The following is a 23,737-nucleotide window of genomic DNA, read 5'->3' as shown; positions in this document are numbered from 1 at the left end:
ATAATAACTTTATTTGTCTGTGCGATTACGGTGGCGAAGATTTAGATTTTAAACGAAAAAAAAATATATCGACAAAACAACAGTTGTTAAAACACGATTACAGTTAAAACATATTTACGTTTAGTTGAAAAAAAATAAGCGTGGTCGCTACGACACAACTTATGTGTAATAATTTAACTTCTAATAGAAAAAGTGTACGTAAGAAAAACTTGTCCTTTAATATTTTTGTGCTAATGAATTTAAGTTTGTTCATGGCTATAAATATTATACTATAGTCAAGATGGAGACAAGACAGCTATGCCGTGTTTTGCTGGACAACGAGGACCAAGCATTGCTCGTAGCTTACTCGAGATTGAAGGAACGTTTGAGAAACATCTCCACATCCTGCGATCAGTTAAGAAAGGAATATTGGATGTCAAAAATACTTCTTGGCATGATGACTATAACAGGTTTGTTCACCTTTTTTAAATCGTTAGTTTTTATATTCTCAGAGTACTGTAAAACACAGGAATGGAAATGAAAGTGGGCTCAGCCAATTAAATTAACCCTCAGTAAAGTTGTATACAATTGAACTAAACTTTCTTTAAAGGTCTTTGCAACTTGTTTAGTCAAAGATTAAATAATACCCCCTTGATTTTCGAGTAAAATTACTGTTAACATTGTGTAAAAATGTTTTTGGTAATTTGGGGTCAAAATATTTTTGAAATATATTTTTATTAAAAATATATTTTTAAAAAATATTTTTGTTAATTTTGGGTCAAAATATTTTTGTTTTCAGATTTCGAACCGGAATTAAAGATCTGGAGGTGATGACACAGAATTTGATCACATCGGCATTTGAAACTGTTAAGACTGTGGAGGAAGGAGTGATGTTGCTTAATGTCTTCCATCATCTCTCCGCTCGTGAAGCCATTAAAAGAACAATTGATAAACGAACTGTTGAGGTTATTTATTTCCTGCATACGTTAACTGTTTTCTTATGTTATCTTTTAAAATTTGTCAATAAATTATTATTCAAATATGAACTACTGTTTAGGTATATATCCTTTAAATTTGTTGCTAAATTATTATTCAGGTATATTCAATGTTCAATGATGAGCTGAACAGTGTAAAGAAGGAATTAAGTTCAAAAGCCAATAACATGATGGCTCACCAGCCAAAATATGCAGGATCTGCTCATTGGGCGCGTGCACTTAAGCGTAGAATTGATCGGCCAATGGAGGTAACCATACAACATATTTAGAAGCACTTATCGTTTATAAATTTTCTGATAACTTTTGTTGTAAATTCTGATACAAATGGTGCAAAAAAAATATTTTTTTAATTCTGACACATAGGTCAAATTTTTTTGGGGGAAATTATGATACAATTGTCAGAAAGTTTTATTTTTGTTAGGTATTAAAGGAAGCTTACTACCTTCCTGAGATTGGTCAGGGTTTGGAAACACGAACTGCTTACCAACAACTTGCTACAGCTCTTGATGAGTTTGTAAGGAAAACATTCAATGAGTGGACAACCACTGTAGAAGAGAACAGCATGAAGAAACTGGAAATTTCACTCATGAATAAAGGAGCTGTTACAAAGGATATGCTCAATATGAACTTTGACAAGTACGTCTTGTTTTAACTACTCAATATTTAGTGTTTTACCAATTAATTTTGACTTTGTTACTAAGCCTGGGGTGACAAGGTGAGAAGGCCAATTCTCAAAAGTTAGAAATTTCCATTAACTAGAAAACATTACAGTCAATGATGCGAAAGTTGTTTCCTGTTTTATGTGTTTTTTGCCTTTAACTTTAAAGTCCGTTTTTTTTTTAATTTAAAGATTTTTGGATTCATGATTGATGATTTTACACTGAGTGAATTTTCCATAATTAAGTGTTTGTCTCAATTTCCCATGTTTAGTTTCTCATGTATATTGAATGGGTTATGGAATTTATTTCCTTCTTTCGGTCATTGGTAACGAACAGCAGGAAAGTTTATAAAATAGTAATGCTCGAGTTTATATTCATGTTTAATATTACAGGAGCTTACTCAAGTTATTCAATGAGATTCATTATTGGGAACGTCTAATGTTTGAAATTCCTCATTATGTAAATGAAGTTTATTTAAAACGTGAAGAACTCAGAAGTTTAAGGGAACATGTTTTGCTTGTTGTCAGGTACATACTTTTAAAATATTTATTTTTGAGCCAAAAAAACTATTTTGTAGCCAAAAATCCTATTATGCAATAATCACAATTGTTGTTTTTATCAGGAAAAAAAATAACTTGTATTTAATTCGAATCTAACCCTGACCTGATGTTCAGATAGTTGAACGATTCTTGTATAGTAAAATACAGTAATGATCTGGTGCTACGAAACATAACAGACAAAAACACAATTGAAAAATTATGTGTCTGTCGATGCCATTTAGGGAAATATATTTCTCTGTTACTACTAGTGGTTAAACTTAATTTTGTTGATTACGTTTTCTTAGCACCAGATCATCAGGGAAAAATACTATAATTTATGTTGTTTTCTAAAACTTCATAATAACAAAAAGATTCCCTTATTTATGTTTTTACTACATTTATTTAGCACGGTATTGTTTTGTATTTCTAGAGATTACAATCGAATCATTAGTGTTCTTTCACCTGCTGAACGCGGCCTGTTCAAAGAAAGAATTCGATCTCTTGATAAAAAGATCCACCCAGGCTTGATGAAATTTACTTGGGCATCGAAGGGAATCTCAGAATTCTTTGTTGGAGAATGTAGACTTCACTCAAAGAAGGTGCCAACATGTTGATATATTTTTAAACATGTCTAAATATTTTGATTAATTTTAACATAGGTACTACTACTAAAACACTGAAAAAAAAAATGAATTGACAGCAAAACAAAAGTCGTTAAATGGATAAAAACTATTCATAGATAGAACCAGTTAAAAAAGGGTTAAACCCAAATTTTAACAGATAGAAAGAATTTATAAAATAAGAAGCTTTTGGTTTGTAATTTTTTTTTAAAGACATATATTATCGGTTTTCAATTGGTAAGAATGTTGGTATAACTGGTTTATCTTATTCGTTTCAGACAATTGCATCTATTTAAAAATTTTTTTCATCAATGATTAGGTCCAAACAGTGGTTGATGATTACAAACTGGCAAATGTCCAGATTGCACAAAGCTGTCGTAAAATTAGTGAATTAATATTGGTTCACTTGGATGGAAAACGTATTTATCAGGTAAATAGTAAGAAAAGAATCATCAATCAAGGCTTTTTCTAGGTGTAATTAACTTAACCTGACCAACATCCAACTGGTAATTAACTTTAACAGTTTCTGCGTTTTATGTTTTGCAAGCCCTTACTCTTTTACCCATTGGCTAACAAAGCAGATGTTATGTTTTAAACACTATGTTATTGTATTTTATACTATTTTGTTTGGTAGTGTCTACATGTATTGGATGTAATATTTTTACTAGTGTCCCATGGTTAATAATACACTGTTGTGTAACTCCCTTAAATAACAAAAACATTTTTAATTGATGAAAATTTTCATAACATTTATTTTAGGGCCTTGAGTTCCAAGATGATCAGTTTCGTCATCGGAATAACGTTCAAACACGACTCGAAGAAATTCACAAAAATATTTTACAAACGATGAAGAATACGTATCAAGTGTTTAAAGCTGATGGACCAGATGTACGTTGTTTATGTTTTTCTATTGTTTATGCTGAAACAATACTCTAATAAATTGCTAAATTTAAAACATTTATTAGTATGTTAATAACTATGTTGCACTAAATATATTTTTGGCTATTTTTATTGTTTACTGATAATTAAAAACACTGAACTGTTTTATTAGTTTATTTTATTGCTATATTAATATCTGTAATGCAATAAATATATTTTGGTCCCTTTTTTTCTATTATTTAATAAAAAGCTATACTTTATACCATTAAGTTAATAAAATTATAAATACAAGTTATACAACACACCTTTTCCATTTAAAAATATTCTAGCTTGCCATCTTTTTATATAGGTGTTTATTGCACATTTTTAAATTTTCAACCTGAACCCAAAGTATATATATCCGAATATCCTAATCGTGTTTTATAATCCAAATATCCTGATTGTGTTTTAAACAATTAACAAGGGTCTATGAGATTCGTAAGGATACGGTTTTATTATTTTTTGAATGTTTTTTGTTTACTACCAAATTGGACAAGAAAATATAGTGAAAAGGTGTTCCATCTCCCTCCCCTACTATATGTCACAGAGGAGAGTAAAATGCTAATAATCAAATAATAAATACAAACATGCTATATTACTATGTAACATGTAAATATCATCTGTTTGGTTCACAGGTCCAGCAGCATTGGGTGAGATACACAGAGAGAATGGATCAACATGTAGAAGATGCTTTTAGACTCAATATCAAGTCATCATTGCTTGAAATATCGAAAGCAATTAACGGTGATGGAAAATCAACCCCAAATCCTCTTTTTAGAGTGAAAGTTGTTCTTCAACCGGGGTCTAACCAAACACCAGTGGTATGTAGCTCTTATAGATATAGTGATCGCAAAATATAACTTTGCTTTTTACACTCATCATTTATTTAATGAATAAATGTAACTTACTTTATCCTTGCGTGGTCAAAAAACAACAGTAGTTATAACACATGTTACTTTGTGGATGTTTTTTTTTATGTATGGCTGATAATTTGGACAACACACTAGTGACCACTGGGTTGGGACAATCACCATTAAGTGTCTTCCCCAAAGACACATATACCCACAATGGTAGCAGTGACGAGCCATGAACCCATTACTTCTGGGTTGGAAGCAGGAGGGCTAACCACTTTGTCACGGCGTCGGAAATGGCAATTCCTGTTGGCAAACTCGTTAGTTGTGGGCTTATATTCGAATGCTTATCAACCTGATGGGCAGTCTATTAGTATTAATAGCTCTCAAAAATGTTTTAACATCAACTTTTGAGTGCTACACGACAAAAAAAACTTCATATTTTTTACATGTTTCAATTTTTTAAATTTAATAAGAAATTTTTTTCACCATAATTGTTAAGCATGAATTTTTCTCTTTCAGGTTGAATTTTCCCCAACACTTCAACAGCTAGCAAACATAGTGCGTAACGTGAGCACACAACTAACCACAGCTATTGCAAACTTCCGAAGATTACCAGAGCATCTTGCACGGGGGAAGAGAATGCATTACGACCATAAGGAAGCTATTGCTGTAATGATTGGTATGAGAAATTATTGCTTTTCATTTTAATTTTACAGTTTACATGTTTTTCATATTTGTATATTTAAATTGCTTGTTCTCCATCTCTTTAAAACAATATTGTTCTATTTAAAACCTTTTTTTTCATTTTTGGAAACTTTTTTTTCATATTTTTTCTTGTTTTTAGAAAAAGATGAAGAGACGAGAAAAGTTCAAAGAACGATTCAGGAAGGAATGTTTGAGAACTCCAAACATCTTCAAAGTTATCTCACAACATGGGATAATTATAAAGAGATCTGGGAAATTAACAAAGATGCTTTCATCCGAAGATACCAAAGACTAAATCCCCCTGTCATGAGCTTTGATGCAGACATTGGAAGGTATTAGGATTTGTTGGTTTGTATGTTCAATGAAGAACAAACTGGGTAACAGAAAAAAAAACCTGGTCAAAGAAGAATAAAAATATGTTTCATCTTTTTTTATGGAAATGTCTTTATTTCTGTATTTCATTTTTAACAGGTTTATTAGTTTATTTTTATTGTTTAGTTATACAAAATAAGTGTACAACTAATTCTTACTATTGGTTTTGTAAATACATCGCCATTCTGTTGCTGGAGTATTTATTCTCTTAAATAGAATTGTTAAGTTTAACTTTAATAAAAATTGGAAATTAACAATTCCACTTTCTATTCAAGATATGCTGAAGTAAGCAACAACGTTCAAAAAGAGGAAACTGTTCTTAATATTGAATTTGTTCTCCTTGATTGTTCACCACTCAAGTTTGCTTTGTTATCGCATTGCAATGAGTGGCAGAATAAGTTTACAACTTTACTCAAGGACATGGCTTCACAACGACTTGCTGAACTTACAGAGTTCCTACAAACAAACTCAGAAAAGTAAGTGTTTTATATTACATTACTTAATACCAGGATAATTTTTTAATTAGAATTGGCAAAATCTTATTTAAAATAAATGTGTATATGACTAGCAACTAAGTTTTTTTTCAATTTTATTTCTTTTAATTTATATTTATGTTTCTAACCTGTTTATTATTTGTCCACTGTGCTATGGTGTTCCAGGGTAAGCCATGTTCCAAAGACACTTGATGAGTTGGGAGATGGACTTGGTTTATGGGAGAAACTGCATGGTGAGTTACAAGGTACTGAACAAAGGATCCCACCAATACATGAACAGTTTGGAATCCTTGAAAAATATGAAGTTGCAATTGAGGAAGAGGTTGGTACTCATACTGTTATATAGTAGGGTGGGGGAAGATGGGACGCCTTTTTATTCTTTTTTCTTGTATCATTTGGTAGTAAACAAAGAACATTCAAAGAATTATAAAACTATATCCTCACGACTCCTATAGACGGTTGGTAATTGTTTAAAATGCGATCAGGATATTTAGATATTAGGGGTTTAAAGTGTCCCATCTCCCCCCACCCCGGTATATATAAAGTTTTGTGTACTGTTATATATGTTGCATATTAAAGTTTTTACAAGTTGTTGCTTTCCGCATAGTTTAATATGCGCATATATGTTTAATCCTGGTTAGTTTTGGTTTTATAAATTGCGTACATTTTATTTAAATCTCTAGTTATAATAATACATATCTTATTTTATTTACATAGACACAAACAAGGTTGGATGGCCTGGGCAAAGAATGGATCGACTTCCAGCAATGTATCATTGATTCTGAGGTGATGCTAAAGAAGAACAAAGAGAAGTTTAAGACCGGACTTCTCAGTCAAGCGGAAGAGTTTAGGAAGAGAGTGAATGGACTTGCTTCCGATTTTCTTCAACAAGGTCCGTTCAGCAGCCAGTTCACATCATCGGATGCGATTGACCTAATTGCCCAGTTCAAGTAAGTTATTCGTTTTGTTAAGTTTCTGACTGCTTAAGTATCATATGTAAGTCACTACTATCATACATTTTGTGTATCAGTGGTAGTTCTTGCCTAGTTCTTTACCAAATCTGTACAAGCTCACTAGTTATGTGTTTCTTGAACTTATTAAATTTTTTTTTAAGGATAGGGTTTTTGGTATAATAATAACAATTTAATAATAACTTTATTTGTCTCTTCGATTGCGGTAGGGTAGCGAAGTTTTAGAAATATTTTAATTGAAAAGACAGGATATAGCGGCAAAACAACACTTGTTAAAACATACTTACGGTTAATAAAATTTATTCACCAGTAAAGCTCACAGTTTTAAAGTTTATGCAATTTACAAAAGTAAAATGAAGTTAAAGTAATGATTTATTTAACTTTATAAATTAAACACTTCTTTCTTTAAAAAATTTCCCACTTATCAGGAAGAACCTGGGTGATCTTAAATTAGAAGAAGTTTCCTTGCGACGAGGACTTGGTTTGTTTAAAATTGAACAACAGCCTTCCAAGGAACTGATTAACCTTGATAAAGATCTGGACAATATTGATCAGGTTTGTGTTGTGTTTTTATAAATTAAAACATTAGTTATTTATACATTTTAAAATATGATGCACTCATACTATCAACAGTTGTTTAGGGAACGTTAGGATTTTTTAAAAACTTTTATTTGTAAAAGTGTATGAGACATGCAAGTTTAGTTATTGTTCACCTGATAAAAATGTATCATTTTTTATTTGTTAAGGTTTGGGATTTGACCAAACAATGGGAATCCTTATGGGATGAATGGAAGGTTGGACAGTTTAAGAATCTTGTAACAACTGATATGGAAATGACGGCACAAAGTTTATACAAAAAACTCAATAAACTCAGTAGAGAACTGAAGGTTTGTTTAACGTATTTGTGTGTTTGTATATTGGTGGTTGTGGTTGTGTGTGTTTTGTATGTAACTTGTAAAGTAGGTCAGTATGAAGTTGTAAGTTTACTTTAAATTATATATACCAAAGTTTACTTTAAATTAAATTAAATTAAATAAATAACTGTTTGTTAAATAAATAATTTTTAATTTTCCAGGATAAGGAATGGGAAATAGTTGAACATTCAAAACACAGGATTGATCAGTTTAAACGAACAATGCCTCTTATTACTGATCTAAAGAACGATGCAATGAGAGAAAGACATTGGAGTCAAATTAAAACTGAAGTCAGTATTCCTATATTTGATATTTACAATTTTATACTTTGGCTATAGTATGCAATTTGTTTTTAGCAATAATAAGAAATATAGTCTTGGCAAGTTATGGTATAAATAGGTCATTGGGACTAATATCTTTTTTTCTGATTATAAATTCCCTGAATTCCTGTAACATGCTTTAAAATAACACATATTCCATCTGTAACACATATTCTCTCTATTTAAAATAACACATATTCTATGTTTACATGCTTCAAAATAACACATATTCTATCAAAGTTTAAATTATCACTTACTATGTACCTGGTATTTTGGAGTCTAATTTTATGGGGAAAATAAGAACTGTATTAATTCACATCAAGTTCAGGCACCAAATATGCTGCACATATCATACCATAATGTTATGATGGCGTCATCTGAAATATTATTTTATTACATGACTAGCACAGGTTATTTGATTGGTTGATGCATTTTTTGAGCCCAGTTTTGTAGTTTCCGGAAATGCGTATACAACACCCTTTGAAGTCTAATTTTAAGGCATTATTAAAATTTCTATTAATTCACATCAGGTTCAACGTCCGTTTGATCATCTAAGTGAGACGTTTACATTGGAACGAATCATTGATCTTGGATTGGATGCTTTTGCTGAAAAAGTTGCTGAGATTTCAGGAGCAGCAAGCAAGGAGCTTGCTATTGAAGAGGTAAACATGGTGGTCAACTATTTTTCTTTGTGTTGCAGAACAATCATCTGGTTTTGTTAATGTTATTTAAATGTGTTTGTTACAAATGTGTTTGAAACTTACATTTTAGACACTCGCTGGCATTGAAAATATTTGGAGAGACGTCACTCTTGATATTACCACCTACAAAGATAAAGGTCATTTCAAGTAAGTCTGTCTATTAATTTCAAGTAAGTGTATCATCTAAGTAACAAAAAAAAATTACAAATACAAGAGTATGGCTGAACAATTTTAATCATATTGTTGGGGAAATATTAAATTCTTATTGATTTAATATTTATCCATAACTTTGGGCAAGATACTTAACATTAGTTGCTCCAACTGAGTGGAGACAAATGGGCCGACCAAATTGTCAGCTATACAGAAAATGATGCAGCAAATGTAACAATTCACTTGCAAAGTAACTCATACCTGTCAAGCATGCGCGAGGTTTATGGAGCCAAATATTTTGCTTAATAAAACTATGTTGTTAAAATTCTTCCTTGTATCCTCACATATGAAAAACAGATTGCCATTACTTACTGCTCTAAGACATCCATTGTACGAGTTGTGTCTTTATGCACAGTTTGTTTTTATTAGAAGTTTAGCTTGATAATAATTAAACATAAATGCCTTGTTTTTACGCTAGGTGTGGCGACCACGTTTATTTTCTTTTAACTAAATGTAAATATGTTTTTAACTATAAGCGTGTTTTAACAACTGTTGTTCTGTCGCTATACCCTTTTCTTTAGTTAAAATATTTCCAAATCTTCGTTACCGTAATCGAGGGAGACAAAGAAAGTTATTATTATTATTATTATAACATCATCTTCCCACAGACTGCGTGGAACGGATGAAATTTTCCTTCAACTTGAAGATCACCAGGTGACACTATCAACAATGAAGGCGTCGCGCTTTGTGAAAGCTTTCGAAAAAGTTGTTGATACGTGGGAGCGAGCCTTGTCACTTATACTTGAGTGTATCGAGATGATACTCACTGTACAACGACAGTGGATGTACCTTGAGGTGACTTTTATTGGCTGTGGATTATTTTCATGTAGTTTATTTATTTGTATGTTTATACATTGGCATAGAGTTTGAATTTACATGGGAGTGCGACACGCAAACATAATTTAGTTCAGATGCATGGTAATGCAATAGTTGGACCTTATTCGCGGGTGTAATATCGGGCAATACCTTGGTAGTTCTAAGTTTATTACTTCACGGGCTGCAAAACAATTCGTATCATGTTAATTCTGCGGGTTATATTATATATATATATTATTTAATTAGTTGTAATAATTGCTGATTTGAAATAGTAATTTAAGAAACAAATTTCAGAATATTTTCCTCGGTGAGGATATTCGTAAACAACTTCCTCGTGAATCAGCTGAGTTTGACGATATTAATAGTAAGTGGAAGGTGATCATGACGAGGTTAAACAAAGATAACAACGCCAAGAGAGGAACGCACCATCCAGGTTGCTATAATCAACTAAAAACTATATTATCATACTTTCACACATTTTTTTATCAAAATGTAATTTAGATTTCATTAACAATGCTGATAAATATTTCAATGGTGAAAACAGTATTTAAAAGCAAAATATTTATGTAAATGAAGTAGTGAGGTGTAGGTCGTAAGGAAATTTTTTGACATAACCAGCCCTTAGCACTGCCACTGTCGCTAGAGCAACATAGCCGTAGTGTAACTGGTTCAAACTAACTTCTGTTAATGCTGTAGACATGCATGTCTTTATTGTCTAAAATTGCCAGTCATACAGATAAAAACCTTTTTTTTGCAAGCTTGTTAACTTTTAATTAAGCACAAAGTGTATGAAGGCACAACACACACTATTTAATAATAAAAATTACTTTCAGTCGTTTTACTACTAGAGGGTCAATAGGTTTTTATAATATTTGTTAAGTCCTAGGATTTCAAATAATTAATTGTAAGTGAAACCTGGAAATATCCAGTTGTAACATTATCTGTTTTCTTGGATATTAGGTTTACTTGAGGTCCTCAATGACATGAACACCAAACTTGAAGAGATTCAGAAATCCCTTGATATGTACCTTGAGACAAAGAGACAAATATTTCCGCGATTTTATTTTCTTTCAAACGACGATTTGCTTGAAATTCTTGGCCAATCTAGGAATCCAGAAGCTGTAAGATTGTGCATAATTTGTTTTTTGATCATTTTTTTGAAATATTACCTGGTTTATAGTAAAGCGTAGGTGTTATTACCATGATATGTGGCATGTATAAACAACCATTTATGTTATACAGTATTAGGAAAAGTCCATTTTTTGAACTAATTTTTTCAATTTATTTTATGCGGTCCGTTCTGTTTCTTGTGATTAATTTTTTCTCAAAAATGTTTTACTAAATTACTTCACTTGTTTTCACACTTCCTAAAATATTTCAAATTTTATGCTTTTCCTCTCAGGTTCAACCTCACTTGAAGAAATGTTTTGATAACATCAAGTCACTGTTGATGAAGAAGGTTGGGCACGGGAATAAGATGGAGGCATCGGGGATGTATTCGTGTGAAGGAGAATATGTCGAATTTGGGAATCCAGTTATTTTAGAAGGTAAATTTATATCCACATGCACAATTGGAAAGATTATTATTAATGCAATAATAATAACTTTGATTTGTTTCTTCGATTACGGTAGCAAAGATTTAGAAATATTTTAATTGAAATACAGAATATAGGGACAAAACAACAATTTTTAAAACACGCTTACTGTTAAAAACATATTTACATTTAATTGAAAGAAAATAAGCGAGTTCGCTACACCTAGCAGACAAACAAGTCATCTATTTTAGTTAGGTTAAACTTCTAATAGAAACAAAAGTGTATGTAAAGTATAAAAACAAAATAGAAAAAATTATTCTTTTTATCCACATGCACAAATGGAAAAATAAATATTTAGGTATGTAGAAACATTACTGTAGTGCAACATTTAGTTTATTTTCAAGTAAAACAACAGTAATTTGGAGTTTGCATTTAAAAACAACAGTAATTTGGAGTTTGTATATTAAAGCCTATGATAGTTTTGTCAGTTTTCTACAAATTTACAATAACTAAACCCTAAAACAAAAGCAATCATGTAGTGATAATCCTCAGGTCCAGTGGAGGCATGGTTGTGCGATGTTGAACAAACCATGAGGTGGACATTAAAGGAGGTTCTTAAACAAACAAGGCTTTCTTTGAAGAAGATGATCAGTAAGAGAGATAAATGGATCAAAGAGTGGCCGGGACAGGTAGGAGTTATTGCAACCTGACAATATTGCTATGAACCAAAGTAGGATATGTAAATATAGTATGGTGGTGGGAGATGGGACACCTTTTTATTCTAATTTTCTCATCCCATTTGGTAGTAAACAAAGAACCTTTGAAGAATTATAAAACCGTGACCTCACGACTCCCATAAAACGTTGTAAATTGTTTAAAACACGCTTAGGATATTTGGACAATATGTGCTAAAGGTGTCCCATCTTACCCCACAGACTATGTATTTTGTACTTAAACTTGTGTTCCTATTTTTCCTATGCAGCCTGTGATCACAGCAAGTCAAATTCAATGGACAGCTGATTGTATTAAAGCTTTAATTACATGTAAAGAGAGGGGAGACAAGAAAGCTCTTAAGAGTGTGAAAAAGAAACAGGTTAACTACCATTTGTAATTTTAAAAACTGTTTGTGTAGTTTTTTTAACTGGTGAACTGTAAAAGACTGCCCGATTGTAAAGCTCTTTAAAAATTCTGTAAAATAGAATAATACATACATTTGAAGCTGCTAATATCTTATATTACGTGTAAATAGATACCAAAATGGGTATTTTCCTAACACTTACTTTATAAGCCTATGCATTTCGCCAAAGCTTCTTGTAGAGAGTCTACAAAAAAGTGTTATGCGCTGAGAAAGCCTATGTTTCCAACACTGGTTTAAAGTATAATTTTCCTTAATTTTCCTTTTAATCACAAAATGCATAATGAATTCTCAAAAAATGGGTTATAATTATTATTTTATAAGGTCTCTATGTTGAACAAATACTCTGAAGCCGTCAGAGGAAATTTGAACAAAAACCAACGATTGAAAGTTGTTGCTTTGGTAACCATAGAGGTTCACGCTCGTGATGTCATCGATAAGTTGATAAAAACTGGAACTAATGACGTCACTGCGTTTGAATGGTTGCAACAACTTCGTGTGTATTGGGACAAGGTATACTGCGCAATATAATAACTTGTTTTACTTTATTTTTAATAACGTAGTGTGAATATGTTGGGTGCAACGGCCATGTTTTTTAACTCGCACTTTTTTCCACACTGTTTATTCATAGCATGTTTTACCAACTGTTGTTTTGCTGTTGATTCCTTTCTCTTTGTTCTTTAAATGGTATGATCTTCACTATAGTTTTTAAAAAGATAAATAAAAATTATGTTATGATATAAATGTATAGATAGCTGTGCATATGGGGTAGTTAACATAAATATCAATTGTTGTTACTACAGTGAATTTTTTATCTAAAGGTATAGATAAAATATAGGTACCTCTAATTTTTCAGATAGTATGGCCTAATCTTAACATTTATTAAATATGCAATGAGAAATAATTAAAATAAATATTGATGTAATAAATAAAGATTTGGTTTTTTTAAATATAAACTTTCCAGTTTGTATTATTGTACCCTTAGTATTATTGAGGTTATTTTATTAGGTTTATTCTTTTCCACTTATTTTATGGATTACATTTTAAACGAAAGAATTATTATAGATTTATAAAAAAAACAGTTTTAAACACAACACTTTACTTAGAGGATATAGATGATTATGTTGTATTTTATTATTATTAAGTTCACTTTATTATTAAGTTTATTTTTCCACTTTTTTATGGATTACATATTAAACTAAGGAATTATTATAGATATATCAAAAAACAGTTCAAAACACAACAATTTGTTTACAGGATATAGATGATTGTGTTGTAAGACAAACCAACACCCAGTTTCAATACGGTTACGAATATCTCGGTAACTCTGGTCGACTCGTAATTACTCCACTCACTGATCGATGTTACGTTACTTTAACCACTGCATTACATTTGCACAGGTGTTTGTGTGTGCTGCTCATTTCTATTGTTATTTCGATTTACGACCTGTATATTTAACGTTATCACTTTTGTTTGTTTGGAACTAATGGGGTTTTATTTATTTATTATGGGTCCTTGCACAAGACGCCTAACAGGAATTACTCCAACCCAGTGGTCACTAATGGGTTGTCCAAATTATCAGCCAAACATAAACAAAATGAAAAAAAAAACTAGTTACCCATAAAGTAACATTTCTTTTTAATATAACTAATAATCCATTTGCTATACCTTAAAATAAAATTGAAATATTTGATTGCAGAGGTGGAAGCCCTAAAGGCCCTGCAGGTACAGGGAAAACTGAGACAGTTAAAGATTTGGGGAAAGCGCTTGGAATGTATGTCATTGTGGTTAATTGCTCCGAAGGTCTGGACTACAAGAGCATGGGGAGAATGTACAGTGGTCTTGCACAGGTGAACATATAATGAGTTCTTTTAATGTTACATACAGAGCACATAGTAGGTTACCTGTGTTTTAAGCTGGAGTTTTCCAACACTGTAGTGTAAAATAAGTATTATTGATGTTATGTTATTTTTTTTTTATCGAATGAGAATAGTGAATTTAAAGTACAGAGCACACAAGAAGCCACGGTGTTTTGAGCTACAGTTTTCCCACCAGACAATGTAAAATAAGTATTATTGATTCACACAATTTAATTACATCGTTCATTTCCGCTATTTTTATTATTTTACTTTAAATGTATGATTTATATTTGCTTCGCTACTCAGTTACTTTTCATATTTGTAAAAACTTCTTTCCCGCTGCCAGACAGGAGCATGGGGTTGTTTTGATGAGTTCAACAGAATCAACATTGAAGTGTTGTCAGTTGTTGCGCAACAAATTCTATCAATATTGTCAGCTTTATCAACCGGACAATCACGGTTTGTGTTTGAAGGAAGAGAAATTAACTTGATTTGGTCGTGCGGCATTTTTATTACAATGAACCCAGGTTAGCAACTGTATTTACTTATGGCTAAAAACTAATCATTGTTTTCATACATCTGCACTATATTATTATGAAGCCCTTGATCACGTTTTTCTTAAAGTGTTTTTCTAATACTTTTTTTAAGAGCAGGTTTTTTGTCAAGTAACACATGTAAGGTTAAAGTTTATACCCTGATGAAAGCTTGTCATTTAACAGATAAAACTTTTAGGTTATAAAACTTAATAAAAATAACTTTATTGGTCCCTTCGATTACGATAAACGAGAAGACAGGATATAGGGACAAAACAACAGTTGTTAAAACATGCTTACAATTAAAAACATATTTACATTTAGTTGAAAGAAAATAAGTGTGGTCGCTACACCTAGTAGACAAACAAGCCATTTATGTTGAATTATTTTCAAGTTATAAAAACTTTACATCAATTGTTTGCTACAAGATCACCTTTCTTAAATATATTGCCCTGATGCGGCAACAGCATAAAATATACTTCAATGCAGTACAATCCCCACGTTTCATTTGCATTTTTTTACGCAACAATTTTCTCAATGTGTTTTCACACTAGGATATGCTGGTCGTACTGAGTTACCAGACAACTTGAAATCCATGTTCCGACCAATAGCCATGGTGGTGCCCGACTCAAATCTCATTTCAGAAATCATCTTATTTGGTGAAGGATTTGGAAACTGCAGGGTATTAAGATTTTCCAACTCTTGGTTAAAACTTCGATTAACGTAAAGTAGGGTGGGGGAAGATAGGATACCTTTAGCGCATATTATCTAAATCCGGACCGTGTTTTAAACAAGTAAAACCAGTCTCTGGAAGTCGTAAGGATACAGTTTTAAATTTTTTTAAATTTTCTTTGTTTACTACCAATAGGGATGAGAAAATAGAATAAAAAAGTGTCCAATCTTCCCACCCTACTATATAATATGCCCAGTACTTAGAATAACAAGGCTCGTCATTGTTACTATTGGCCTAATTGTCCTGGGGCAAGACAATTAACGACAATTGCTCCAACCCAGTGTTCACGAATGTGTTGTACAAATTATCAGCCATACATACAAAAAAGTAAAAAAATCCCCCAAAAATAATCACCCACAAAGAAGCATGCTTGGAAAATCGCAAGATGGCACGAGGTGTATAAACATCTTTTTTATAATGAATGTCGTTTTCCGGCCATGTGAGGTTAAGATAAGTTACATTTGTTTAGTTACATTAAACAACAAACCGCATTAAAATGGCAGAAAATCGTTTTTGGATTTATTCTAAAAATTTAATAAATTTCATATACAGCTAGTTAGTAGTTACTACTGTGTATTTTGTTATTTTCGATTTTATAATTTTTCTCATCTTCTTAGCCACTTGCAAAGAAAGTCTACACCTTGTATTCGCTTGCAATTCAACAACTATCAAAGCAAGATCACTATGATTTCGGACTTCGTGCTCTTGTGTCAGTCCTCCGATATGCTGGGAGGAAGAAGAGAGCAAATCCGGATATGTCCGATGAGGAGGTCAGATGTTTTACTGGGTTTTGTTGAAGCTAGAACACCTTGGCCAAATAAAAATAAATTTTATTAATTCTTTTTTCTTTTTTTTCATTTTCAGAAATTTATATTGATAAATTTAATGGTTGGCATTTTTTAAAAAATTGTTTTAATAGGTTTGGTGGTATAAAGATTCTGTTTAGGGAAATTTTTATGTAATTATAACTTATTTCTATTATTAACATATGTTACTGTTGTAATTAGATTCTACTTCTTGCCATGAAAGATATGAACAACGCAAAACTGACGGCTGTCGATCTTCCTTTGTTTAACGGCATTGTGGGAGATTTATTCCCCGGTGTAGAAGCACCCACTTTTGATTACGGCAAGGTATGACTAAAAATATAAGCAAATGTCTAAAAACCTAAGTTTATGACTAAAAATATAAGCAAATGACTAAAAACCTAAGTTTATGACTAAAAATAGGAGTTTCTCTGCGGTGTGAATTATATGAATACCACTTATTTAGCCTTCTCGTGTGGGGAGGGGGGTTACTTTTAAAGGCAACACAGTTGTTTTGTTTTATGGACCTAGTGCCCACATACACGTTACCGCGTAACTTTGGGTATGACTGTGTTTTGTTTTTTATTGTTCCGTGTCAGTTTACGGACAATGAAAATGTGGAGGGTAAATGATTCTTATTACTCTTGTTTTTAATATTCAAACATAAAACAATAAATATACATTATTGTATGCATGCTTTATTACTTATCATAATTTGCATACTTGCTTTCTATTGTTTTTGTTAAAGTCATAATAAATATGCAATAATTAATTTAAACCTCAATCCAGCTAATTACCGCGTAACTTTGTGTATGATTATGTTTTGTTTGAATTTTTATTTTTATGTGTCTGTTTACGGACATTGGAAATGTAGAGGTTTACTTATCATAATAATCTGTAATAAATATTTAAATTCCCATCCAGCTAATTGAAACTATCAACAAAGTGATCTTAGAGCACAAACTACAGAAAGATCCTCATATCATAAGTAAAGTGATTCAACTTTTTGAGACCAAAAACTCACGTCACTCCGTCATGATCGTTGGCCAATCAGGGGCCGGTAAATCGGTCACATGGCGAATGCTACAAGCTGCTTTAACGAGAATGAAAAAGAATGGAGCTTCTGGATTTACTCTCGTCAAGGTTGGTGGATTTCTGAGTTTTTAGTTAATTTTGCAAATCATTATGTTTTTAATATATATATATATAGTAAGATGGGGGAAGATGGGACACCGTTAACACATAATTTCCAAATAGCCTGATCGTGTTTTAAAGAATTAACAATGGTCTGTGGAAGTCGTAAGGATACGGTTTCATAATTCTTTGAATGTTCTTTGTTTACTTCCGAATGGAAAGAGAAAACAAAATGAAAAGGTGTCCCATCTTCCCCCACCCCACTATATATATATTTTGTAAAGTTTTATTTGTGGTTAATTAAGACATTTATGCCCACTTATATAACTGTGGTAAAATATGGTTGCATATGTTATTTTATAATCAGTATTTATGTGCTGATAATAAAGAATAGTGTTCCCAAAAAAGACAAATTAACAATGTTGATTTTATTTAATACAAACTAATATCAAAATTCCTATTGTTTAATTTAAAACAGCATGCTTCAAATGGTAACAAATTCAATGCATTAATACATAGTAACTTAACCTTTTTAAACAAAAAAGATATGAACCATTGACAATATTTACTGTTTTTAACAATTAACTACAGTCTATGGGTGTCGTAGGTTATAGTTTTTTTTTAATTTTTTAAATGTTTTTTGTTTGCTACCAAAGGGTACAAAAAACAGAATGGAAGGTGTCTCATCTTCCCCTACCCTACTCTAGATAAATACTTTCACAAAAAAATAAGTAAATACCTTTACAGGATTTTCCAATCAACCCAAAAGCATTATCACTGGGCGAACTGTATGGAGAATTTGACCTCAGTACCAATGAATGGACGGATGGTGTTTTATCAAGTGTTATGCGCCACACGTGTGCTGATGAGAAGCCAGACCAAAAGTGGTTGGTGTTTGATGGGCCAGTGGACACATTGTGGATCGAAAGCATGAATTCAGTCATGGACGATAACAAAGTCTTGACGTTGATCAATGGAGAGAGAGTGAGCATGCCTGATCAGGTTAGTGTTTTTAATTAAGTCTGCTGAATGGGTCATAGACATGTTGATCTGCCTAGCCAAATTAGATAATGTCTTTATAACCATAAAAAAAAATTCGGGTGACGCAAAAAAATGTTTTTATTTATTTATTTCTTTTATACATTGAATTGTTCTGACTCAGAATTTGACACTTTCACTAAAATTTAAATATGTTAGGTTGAAATAGAAATAAAAACAATGTTAAGACATGACACAATTTAGATTTTCTTCCTAAAAAATTATAAAAAATGTTGTTATAAAAGATTAAAAAAAAATTATAAAATGTGTCTAAAATTATTTTCTTTTTTTATATAAAAGGTGTCTCTTCTATTCGAAGTTGGTGATTTATCAGTTGCATCACCAGCCACTGTTAGTAGATGTGGTATGGTCTACTTTGATTATGTTGATCTTGGATACAAACCATTCATTGCGTCGTGGCTACAACAAAAATCCAAGGTTTGTTTACTTTTATTTTATTTTTTTTTACTTTTTTTAGTTTTTGTTGTTTTTTTTTTAGTAAAGTTTCACTACAAATGTAGAGTTTAATAAATAACTATTTTTGAAAATGAACAACATTGAATAAGTTTAAAAAGCTTTTTAAAACATTTATTTACAATTTATAATTATTATTTCTTTTATATTTCGTTTTGTTGCAGGATATTGTTCCAATCTTGCAAGAATTAATTGTCAAGTATATAGATAAAGTGCTTGAGTTTAAGAAACACAATTGTAAAGAACCTGTTCCACTACCTGAGCTGAATGGAATAAGATCTCTATGTAACTTGTTTGACACACTTGCAACTGCGGAAAATGGTGTAAGTATAAAACTTTTCCTTTTTTTTAAGAATTACATCAAATTTCATTATGATTTTATTTGTATCCTGTCTTTTTTTAAGTTATATCTTTAAATCTTTCTTACAGTGATCAAAGAGACAAATAAAGTTGTTATTATTTATTGTTATTAACTTATTACATACAGTTCGGATTTTATAACTATTGCTATTTCATATATGATATTTTACTACCTTTATAACTACATATTATTTATGGATTACCCACAACAGAAAGTACTTTTTATACCACGTAAAACGTTGTTTAAAACATATTTTTGATTATCTGTGAAGCAGTTAATGTAAAAGAAAAAAAAATGCCTTACTTTTGGTGACAACACAAAAGAACAATTGTTGATTTTTTTTTTAAATTTATTAGTTGGACAGTATTTAAACATTTAAATACAAAATAACAAAAGAACAGGGTAACATGGATATAAATTTAAAGTTTTAACGATAATAAAGAAAGTGCTAAAATGTCAAATTATTTAGTTTACCATGTAAGTCTTTCAGCTTTAACTACAATTAATTTATGTAATCTTATTTATAATAATCTTAATATCCACCTTATTACTTTTTAATAACAAACTGTAACATCTACTTTATAATTTTTTTTAATAATAAATTGTAACATCTACTTTTTTAACAATACCCTTAATTTTTCAGGTAAATCCTGGTGATAGTGAGAACTTCCCGAGGATGGTGGAACTTTGGTTCCTCTTCTCCCTCATCTGGACTGTGGGAGCAGCTGTGGATGAAGATGGAAGGAGGAAAGTCGATAATTATCTTCGGGAGATTGATGGAAGTTTTCCTAACAAGGTAAGGGTGTTTGTGACTGGTATGCATCTACAATATTTGTACATAGTACATAGTGTTGTTTGTCGGTTTGTGGAAAAATCAATCAGGTTTACACACAAAATGTGTTTGCTGGTGCTAACCAGCAGCTTTCATGTATCCAAAAAATATGAAGATTAAAATGAATGTAACACACTAAAATATTACATGTTAAGTATTTTTAACTTGGCTTGTTTTAATAATAAAATTAAAAACTCAAAATAAATATCTTTGGGTAAAAAACAAAAATGTTGTTTTTAATTTTAACATTTACTTGGATGATTTATGTTTATGAATCCAGGACACGGTGTATGAATATTATGTGGATCCAAAATCAAGAACATGGGTGAACTTTGAAGAAAAACTTCAAAAAGGATGGAGATATCCACCTAAGTAAGTTTACTTTCCAAATATGATAGAATATTACTTGCAAAAAAAGTGAAGAATCAAATTGTTTAGTGTATTCTTCATAATATCTACAAAAGAAAACATTTTTAGTGTTTTTGTAGTCTTATTTTCAGATTAGCCTCATTAAACAAAACTAAAACATTTATTTTTAAATCTTAACCATTAGGTGTAGCAACCACGCTTATTTTTTTCCAATTAAATGTAAATATATTTTTAACTGTAAGCAAGTTTTAACAACTGTTATTTTGTTGCTATATCCTGTCTTTTCGTTTAAAATATGTTTTAATCTTCGCAACCGTAATTTAAGAGACAAATAAAGTTATTATTATTATATCAAAAAACCTGGTCCTTAACTAGTTAAAATATTTTTAAAAAATTAAAAAAGTTCAAGTTGTTAATATTATTATTAGTGCTCCATTCTATCGCATCATGGTTCCCACTGTTGACACGGTTCGTTACGATTTTCTCGTCACCTCCCTCATAATGAAAGGATTCCCTGTGCTACTGGTTGGTCCTGTGGGTACAGGGAAAACATCTACAGCTCAGAATGTTTTGTCTAAATTGGATGCAACAAAATACATCACTCTCACCATAAATATGTCGTCACAGGTAAAAATATTGTGTGAACTAAATCAACTAATAAAAGAAATAGGTGTAATAAATTACAATATGATGTCTGATAATTTCGACAAATTTATGTGGGAACACTTACTGTTAAATGATGCTCATGGACAACATGCTCATAATAGTAATAGTATTAAGCCTTTAACTCTGCATCTTTGATTCAAAAATGACAACACTAACTCTTGGGGCCCTGTTTTATTATTATCTAAAATACATTGTCCGGCACCATTGCACAATTCACTAGCAAGCATGCTGCTAACCCAGAGGTAATGGGTTCAAAGCTCGTTGCTGCTACCATTGTGGGCCTCGTTGCTGCTACCATTATGTTTCTTTGGGCAAGACACTTAACGACAATTGCTTCAACCCAGTGGTCACTAATCGGTTGTCCAAATTATCAGCCATACATAAAAAATATCCCTGAAAAAATTAATTAAGTCACATTTGTGGTAACTAGTAAGCTGGCAGAATGTGTATGAAACAGAACACTTGCGTTATAACGACTGTCATTTTTGGTCACGAGAGGATAAAGCAAGTTTTATTCGTAATTTCTCTGATCAATTATTTCGTAAATCTTTTTTTTGTCCAGACAACTTCAAACAACGTGCAGGAAATTATTGAGAGTCGAGTAGAGAAGAGAACCAAGGGAGTTTACGTTCCAGTGGGGAGTAAAAAGATGATCACTTTCATGGATGACTTTAACATGCCAGCTAAAGACACGTTTGGTAGTCAACCCCCGCTTGAGTTAATCAGGCAATGGATTGATTATAGTTTCTGGTACGACAGACAGAAGCAAATCACAAAACATATCAAGGTAGTATAACTTTTATTATTAAAATTTTCGTTGTTAAAATTTTCTTCATTTTTCCTAATAATAAAGTTTTCATTAATATTAAAATTTTCTTTATTCTCAAAGTTTTTATTATTATAAAAATGTTCTTTATTTTTAAAATTCTTTATTTTGCTGGTTTTGAAATAGGTTGAGATGCTTTTGAACATTAAACAAATTAATAATATTTTTTTTATTTTATAAGGATATGTACTTGCTCTGTGATATGGGACCACCGGGTGGAGGTAGACAAGTTATTTCACAACGACTTCAAACCAGATTCAACTTGATCAACATGACTTTTCCAAGTGTAAGATTTTATGTTTTTTTAAAACAATCATAAAAAGATTTATTTTGTAAAACTGGTGAAGTTGCAAAGCAATTTAATCACAGTTCTATATTTCTATGATTAATTAGTCTGAAAATTATTTTTTTGTTTGTTGGATCTATAGTTGTAGAATCCATATGCGAATAGGTTCTTTAAATATCCAAGTTATGCCCTTCCCACTGCTACTTTTTGTTAAGTTTCGTCTTCTTTTTATTTTTGGTCAGTTGTAGAGTATGGCTGTTACACCCAATACAAAGTAACCCAAAAGTTAGCGGTAGTTTATTAATTAAAACAAGTTTTTTAAAAAATCCCAACATATTAATTATATTTCTAATTATTAGGTTGAAGAGATAAAAAAAATGTTTGTTAATTTTTGAAGACAACGGACATAATTCTTTTGTAAATTACGTTGCACAAATACTCTTACACTTAAGTTACCATACATATACATGCCTTGTCTGAAACAATGAAAGTTTACTTTTCTAAAATTGTGGTTATTACGGGAGACTTATGTAAATTATACTTTGTGTAATATTGATTTATGTCATCTAAACCTAACTTATAAACCCATGTTTTCCATCATAAACACAATAATACTGTTTCTATTAGAAGTTTAAATTGATAATATTTAAACATAAATGTCTCGTTTGTCTGCTAGGTGTAGCGCTTATTTTCTTACAATTAATTGAAAATATGTTTTTAACTGTAAGCTTGTTTTAACAAGTGTTGTTTTGTCGCTGTATCCTGTCTTTTCAATTAAAATATTTATAAAACCTCGCTACTCGAAGAGACAAATAAAGTTGTCGTTATTATTATCAATACAGGAGACACAAATCAAGAGAATCTTTGGCACGATGATCAACCAGAAGTTGCAAGATTTTGAGGAAGATGTGAAACCCGTTGGTGACATCATCACGCAAGCAACCATCGATGTTTATCGATTAGTTGTTGAAAAATTCCTCCCAACACCAGCCAAGATTCACTATCTTTTTAATTTAAGAGACATTTCCAAGGTGGGTATGTATATAGTAGGGTGGTGAGGATGGCTTTTTTCTATTTTCTTAC

The 23,737-nt window shown here is 31.2% G+C and overlaps 1 protein-coding gene across 1 annotated transcript in view; it reads left to right on the top strand.

The window, feature by feature from the left end:
- LOC149741738 (dynein axonemal heavy chain 2-like) overlaps window positions 1–23,737 on the top strand; it is a 45,932-nt gene that overhangs the window by 5,078 nt on the left and 17,117 nt on the right. Inside the window, exons 11-52 of the mRNA XM_089890655.1 lie at window positions 276–449; window positions 779–944; window positions 1,076–1,222; window positions 1,396–1,610; window positions 2,026–2,160; window positions 2,603–2,771; window positions 3,112–3,222; window positions 3,552–3,680; window positions 4,346–4,531; window positions 5,084–5,243; window positions 5,409–5,601; window positions 5,917–6,117; window positions 6,301–6,457; window positions 6,853–7,085; window positions 7,535–7,661; window positions 7,853–7,993; window positions 8,182–8,310; window positions 8,871–9,002; window positions 9,112–9,188; window positions 9,860–10,046; window positions 10,362–10,500; window positions 11,028–11,188; window positions 11,470–11,614; window positions 12,155–12,291; window positions 12,585–12,695; window positions 13,062–13,250; window positions 13,995–14,137; window positions 14,437–14,587; window positions 14,943–15,123; window positions 15,684–15,811; window positions 16,480–16,632; window positions 16,870–16,995; window positions 17,593–17,811; window positions 18,550–18,804; window positions 19,141–19,278; window positions 19,479–19,637; window positions 20,319–20,471; window positions 20,788–20,879; window positions 21,305–21,503; window positions 22,105–22,329; window positions 22,550–22,654; window positions 23,497–23,685. Coding sequence (XP_089746781.1) covers window positions 276–449; window positions 779–944; window positions 1,076–1,222; window positions 1,396–1,610; window positions 2,026–2,160; window positions 2,603–2,771; window positions 3,112–3,222; window positions 3,552–3,680; window positions 4,346–4,531; window positions 5,084–5,243; window positions 5,409–5,601; window positions 5,917–6,117; window positions 6,301–6,457; window positions 6,853–7,085; window positions 7,535–7,661; window positions 7,853–7,993; window positions 8,182–8,310; window positions 8,871–9,002; window positions 9,112–9,188; window positions 9,860–10,046; window positions 10,362–10,500; window positions 11,028–11,188; window positions 11,470–11,614; window positions 12,155–12,291; window positions 12,585–12,695; window positions 13,062–13,250; window positions 13,995–14,137; window positions 14,437–14,587; window positions 14,943–15,123; window positions 15,684–15,811; window positions 16,480–16,632; window positions 16,870–16,995; window positions 17,593–17,811; window positions 18,550–18,804; window positions 19,141–19,278; window positions 19,479–19,637; window positions 20,319–20,471; window positions 20,788–20,879; window positions 21,305–21,503; window positions 22,105–22,329; window positions 22,550–22,654; window positions 23,497–23,685 — 6,667 coding nt within the window. The remainder of the gene's footprint in view (window positions 1–275; window positions 450–778; window positions 945–1,075; window positions 1,223–1,395; window positions 1,611–2,025; window positions 2,161–2,602; window positions 2,772–3,111; window positions 3,223–3,551; window positions 3,681–4,345; window positions 4,532–5,083; window positions 5,244–5,408; window positions 5,602–5,916; window positions 6,118–6,300; window positions 6,458–6,852; window positions 7,086–7,534; window positions 7,662–7,852; window positions 7,994–8,181; window positions 8,311–8,870; window positions 9,003–9,111; window positions 9,189–9,859; window positions 10,047–10,361; window positions 10,501–11,027; window positions 11,189–11,469; window positions 11,615–12,154; window positions 12,292–12,584; window positions 12,696–13,061; window positions 13,251–13,994; window positions 14,138–14,436; window positions 14,588–14,942; window positions 15,124–15,683; window positions 15,812–16,479; window positions 16,633–16,869; window positions 16,996–17,592; window positions 17,812–18,549; window positions 18,805–19,140; window positions 19,279–19,478; window positions 19,638–20,318; window positions 20,472–20,787; window positions 20,880–21,304; window positions 21,504–22,104; window positions 22,330–22,549; window positions 22,655–23,496; window positions 23,686–23,737) is intronic.

This window comes from Ciona robusta, chromosome 1, assembly GCF_009617815.1.
Source record: "Ciona robusta chromosome 1, ASM961781v2".
Classification (NCBI taxonomy): domain Eukaryota; kingdom Metazoa; phylum Chordata; class Ascidiacea; order Phlebobranchia; family Cionidae; genus Ciona; species Ciona robusta.
This window is presented reverse-complemented; position numbering and strand designations above follow the sequence as displayed.